The 2,376-nt window shown below is 66.5% G+C and overlaps 1 protein-coding gene across 1 annotated transcript in view; it reads left to right on the top strand.

Annotated features, from left to right (window-relative positions):
• Positions 1 to 110: 110 nt before the first annotated feature.
• The window catches only part of DOK2 (docking protein 2), a 3,126-nt gene continuing 860 nt past the window's right edge, over positions 111 to 2,376 (top strand). Inside the window, exons 1-5 of the mRNA XM_009286192.1 lie at positions 111 to 323; positions 800 to 1,096; positions 1,237 to 1,345; positions 1,761 to 1,942; positions 2,014 to 2,249. Coding sequence (XP_009284467.1) covers positions 111 to 323; positions 800 to 1,096; positions 1,237 to 1,345; positions 1,761 to 1,942; positions 2,014 to 2,249 — 1,037 coding nt within the window. The remainder of the gene's footprint in view (positions 324 to 799; positions 1,097 to 1,236; positions 1,346 to 1,760; positions 1,943 to 2,013; positions 2,250 to 2,376) is intronic.

Below are 2,376 nucleotides of genomic sequence, written 5' to 3' on the forward strand. Positions count from 1 at the left end.
CGCCCTCCGCAGGGGCTCAAAATGCCGCGGGCAGGGTTGGTGAGAGGCAGGGCAGAGCAGGCAGGGCAGCAGGCAGGGCATCTCCTTCCTGCAGCAAGGCAGCTGCCACCATGCACGATGCCTGCGACGGCGGAGGACGGGGCAGAGGCCACCCCCGCGGCGGGTCCCAGGAACATGCCCCAGGCAAAGGGTGCCGCATTTCGGCAAAGCCTGCCGGGCCCAGCAGGTCCCTGGTGCAGGGAGCCGCCGCGGAGGATGCTCTGATTTCGGTGCAAGACTTCCTCTCCCGCCGCTTCCCCTCCGCCGGAGCCGGTGCCTCCCAGGCACGATGTGCCGTGAATTGCTGCCTCCTCGGAGGGCGAGTCAGGAATCGCTTCAAAAGTTGGTGTTTTCAGGGAAGACGGAGCAAACGAGGAGCTGAAAGTCCTTCGGCAGCGGGGGGCCGTCGGCACAGCTTTTGGGTGCCGCAGAGTGGGTGGATGGATGGATCCCGGCGCCGGGTGAGGCTGGGATGCTCCTGGTGCCTTTCCCGGCTGGGAAAGCCTTGCCGCAGGCTGCCGGCTATGCTTGTGTGTCGGGGGTGCTTTTCCCCACACTGACCAGTTTATCTCACTCCCCGCTTTGGCCAGCCCCTCCTGGGCGAGGGTACGAGACCCTGCCCGGACCCTGGAGGGGTTCGCTCCGATGTCCTGCCCCGGGCTCATGCATGATCCCAAGGGGATGAAAACTCCTGGAAGGGTGAAAGGAGAGCTGGCCAATGCTGGGTTTTCACTCCTCTTGCTGCTTCTCCCCATGGCAGAAATGGCGGAAGTTCTGGGGAGTCTTGTACCGGGAAAGCTCCTGCTCCACCGCCCGCCTGGAGCTCTTCGAGGGCTCGGCGCCGCCGGCCGCCGAGAAGCTGCGGAAAGGCGAGGGCAGCAAGCGGCTGGTGAAGCTGAGCGACTGCGTGCACGTGGTGGAGGCGAGTGGCGATGCCGGCTGCCCCAAGGAGACTGTCCCCTTCCTGCTGGAGACCACCGACAAGCGGTACCTCCTGGCCGCTGATGGCACCGAGGCGGCCGGCTGGATCCAGAAGCTGTGCGAGCTTGCCTTCCCGGTACACACTGGACAGGGATAACAGGGGCACGGGAGACAGCAGGATCCGTGCGGGGGAATCCCGGGGGGTTGCTGCTTTGGGGGAGGCTGGGGGGATGCCGTCCTCTGCCCTCGCTCACCCGCTGCTCTTTCCCGGGGCAGAGGAGCAGGGAGGAGCAGGCAGCAGGCAAGGACGGCCAGCAGAGCTCGCTGAGCACCGACGGCGTGTTCTCCATGGAGGAAAACTCCCTCTACAGCTCCCGGGGCAAAGGTAGGCACCGGGAGGTGGGGAAGGTGCAGTGGAGCTGGGTTTGCTCGCACAGGAGGCAGAGCATGTCCTGCAGCATCTCATCACCCCCGTTTCCCGTGGCACCTCGGCCGGTTTTGCACCAGGGAGCAGCCCCCGCCGTGGCTACGTGCAGGCGGCGCGGTGGAAAGTCTCCTCCTGAAATAGCCTCTTCCTGCTCTGCGGTTTGGCAGGGCTGGGTTTCGCTGCGCTATCGGGCTGCTCCCATGTGACCGGAGCCCTTGAGCCCTTATCGGCCGGACGCCGCTTCCCCGCTGCCCCGGCTGCGGGGAGTCACGAGCTCCATGGCACCTCTCTGTGGTGGGAGATGCAGCTCTGCTCTTGCAGCAAGGAGCTCTGCTCCTTGCACGTGTCAAATGCCGCCCTCCTCCATCCCCAGCCGGCTTGGAGCAGGCGTTCAAGGTGACGGTGAGGGCCACCGAGCCCTCTGAGCGCTGCCGGCTCTGGGGCCAGTGCATCCTGCGAGCCGGCGAGGAGGCGCTGGAGCTGCGGGATTTGCAGACCTTGGAGATCCTCTACAGCTGGCCCTACCACTTCCTGCGGCGCTTTGGGCGGGATAAGGTAAGTGGGCTCCGGGAAGGGTGGGCTGGTGGTGGGCTGCGGAACGGGGACCTGATCCTGTCCCTCCCCAGGTGACCTTTTCCTTCGAGGCCGGCCGGCGCTGCGCATCCGGAGAAGGCAACTTTGAGTTTGAGACCAGGCAAGGCAACGAGATCTTTCAGGCGATCGAGTCGGCCATCAACGTGCATCGGGGCCGGGGGGCCGAGGAGCTGCGGCGGGGTGGTCCCGGGGATGATGCCTCCCGGCTGCTCGGCCACGCCAAGATGCCCAGCTGGGCGCAGGGGCACGAGGAGCCCGGCGGCACCAAGTGCCCCTCGCTGGAGCCCACCTGGGAGGGGAAGGTGCTGAAAGCCAAGCCGCCGATGCCCCTCAGCAGCTGCTCTGGAACCGGGGAGCCGTCGGGTGCCTTCCCGCCCTCCCGCGGTGCCAACTTC

The sequence above is a fragment of the Aptenodytes forsteri genome, unplaced genomic scaffold (assembly GCF_000699145.1).
Source record: "Aptenodytes forsteri isolate BGI_AS27 unplaced genomic scaffold, ASM69914v1 Scaffold168, whole genome shotgun sequence".
NCBI classification, from domain to species: domain Eukaryota; kingdom Metazoa; phylum Chordata; class Aves; order Sphenisciformes; family Spheniscidae; genus Aptenodytes; species Aptenodytes forsteri.